The sequence below is a fragment of the Austrofundulus limnaeus genome, unplaced genomic scaffold (genome assembly GCF_001266775.1).
Source record: "Austrofundulus limnaeus strain Quisiro unplaced genomic scaffold, Austrofundulus_limnaeus-1.0 Scaffold2709, whole genome shotgun sequence".
Taxonomy (NCBI): Eukaryota; Metazoa; Chordata; class Actinopteri; order Cyprinodontiformes; family Rivulidae; genus Austrofundulus; species Austrofundulus limnaeus.
In genome coordinates this window covers 11202-13502 of record NW_013955111.1, presented here as the reverse complement: position 1 = coordinate 13502, position 2301 = coordinate 11202, and the positions used below count along the sequence as shown (strand labels likewise).

Below are 2301 nucleotides of genomic sequence, written 5' to 3'. Positions count from 1 at the left end.
GTTTTAGACAAAATGTACAGTTTAGACATATTGTACATGTGTACAAATATGCAAATGAGACATGCTGGATTGTACTATGTCTCAAATATTCATATTTTATGCTACTGTTACCAAATTTGAACTGGTAATAGTTGAGAATTAATATTTTAACCCAGTAAAATGTGTTTGATATCTCATTCCCTTCATGTCCTGTGATACTTTATTAATAAACAAATATAAATTTAGGGAGAAAAATATCTTGTTTTTTGTGTATTTTACATCAATATACTAAATACTAGTTACAGTTACAAAGAATATGACTGCTGAAGTTAAAAATTCAGATTATTAGCTTTAAAAAGAGACCAAGCTTGTGAATTTACTCTAAAGGGTTCAAAAACAGTACTTTATTTAATTTGTGTGTACTTTTTAAGGTGTTTTATGGTATTTTATGCCCGAAGGTTTGATCAATAATTTAATGTTTGGCTGTCCTCAGGTCCTGTGTGTGCAAAACAAACCCAAACCATCACCCCTCCGCCACCGTGCTGACAGCAGGTACTGTCTATCTAGTTTTCTTTAAAAATATTATAATTAGAAAATAACCTGTAGAATATGTAATTCATTGTGTCTGTGAAGCCAAAGCAGCTTCATACTGAGAAGTCAGCTTTTAAAGAGTCACCATCCTAAWGTAAAGATGAATCATGCAGCCATATGTGTGTGTGACAAGACTGAGGGGGAGGGGGAGGGGGTGTATCTCACAGTAAACTCACCCTTCTTCCTGTCCTCCAAGATGGATCTGGGAGAGCTTTGAAAGGTTCTTGGCGTACTCTTCTTCTATCTTTATCCTGAGAGGGAAGTAGAAAGTTTGATTACCACACAGCTTTTTATGCAACTTGGTTTCCATCTGCGTTTCCTCTGTTGTGCAACTCAATGATGTGCATAAATGAGCAGGAAGAGCAGGAAATGACTTGTTTTTAATGACAGTCGCATGGTTTTCATGGTAACAGAAAAGAAAAGAAAGAAACTGGAGCTGGCAGATGAATAAGCGGATACCTCTCTCGTATGAACTCGGCCATCTCTTTCTGAATCTGTTTACCCTTCAGCTGCTTCTGCACCAAAACCTCAAATCCTGAGATGAAGCCGTTACCCTGGGGATCTTTCTTGTCGGCCTGGAGACACAGCAAGCAAACGAGAAACACACTGAGCAAATGAACTGATCAAAACATTGAAACATGAAGTACTACGAGTGGAGAAAGGTAACAGCACAAAGGAAGCCTGAAGTCTGCAGAATAGACCGAAATCTAACATTTATGTTTCTAATAATGGTAGTGTGCAGGCACTGTCCTCATGTTGCTACTATCAACTTATCATAGTTAATTTTAGTTTCACACTTTTATGTGTATGTGTTGTTCAAGTTCCTGTGACATCTCTGCTTTGTACAAACCAATGTGACAAACACTAAGTAACTGTRGATGAACTTAAACATGGTCTGGTTGTCATGCAAACTTTAATAAAWCCATGTGTACTCAATGTTCTTGCAACACATCGAGTAATCCTGCAAACACATTTTTATTTTAAATGTGAGGGGGACACTTTGCCTTCACAAAATTATTATTATTATCTCTCTGGTGTGATAAAAGGGGATGGGTGAAAAACCCATGTGAGCGGGGCCCTCACATGTGGGCCTGTTGCTCTCTCTGAAAAGATACCAGTCTTTATTCAAACCTTCACATCCCTTCACAACAGACACCAGGTTGGAAACACTCATTCTGAGCTTCTCCAGATCTATTAAAGGTTCAGAGCCAGCCAGTCCTCTTCTCTAAAAAATACAAAAGTACTTTTTTTATTTGAAGGGGTACGTTTAAAAACAAACATTTACAAGGAACAAGCTTTCTCAATTTTAAAGCCACTGCCTTTTCTAAATATTCTAGATCAGGGGTTCTTAAACTTTCTGACCTCAGGGCCCAGTTTACTGAACATAAAGTGAAACGAGGCCCCGTCACACATTACCAATGTATGGATCAAAATGATAATTATTCTAAATTTTGTTTTAAATTTTATTGCATTTGTATCATAACTAAACTATCATAACACTAACATAACTAAATTAAATACACTTACAGTTTAAAAATAAAACTCCTGTCAAATAATCACAAGACATGATTATGACAAACATTTTTATATTGTAACCTGCCCATAACAATTATTTGAACAAATACAAAGGTCATTCAACAGACCGCTCAGGCTTATCAACACAAATATATACACTCACCGGCCACTTTATTAGGTACACCACGCTAGTAATGGGTTGGACCCCCTTTTGCC

At 36.8% G+C, this 2301-nt stretch overlaps 1 protein-coding gene across 1 annotated transcript in view; it reads right to left on the bottom strand.

The window, feature by feature from the left end:
* Positions 1–746: 746 nt before the first annotated feature.
* LOC106511351 (growth arrest-specific protein 7) overlaps positions 747–2301 on the bottom strand; it is a gene marked incomplete at both ends in the record, with an annotated part of 11448 nt that continues 9893 nt past the window's right edge. The window contains 2 exon segments of the mRNA XM_014000107.1: positions 747–821; positions 1030–1145. Coding sequence (XP_013855561.1) covers positions 747–821; positions 1030–1145 — 191 coding nt within the window.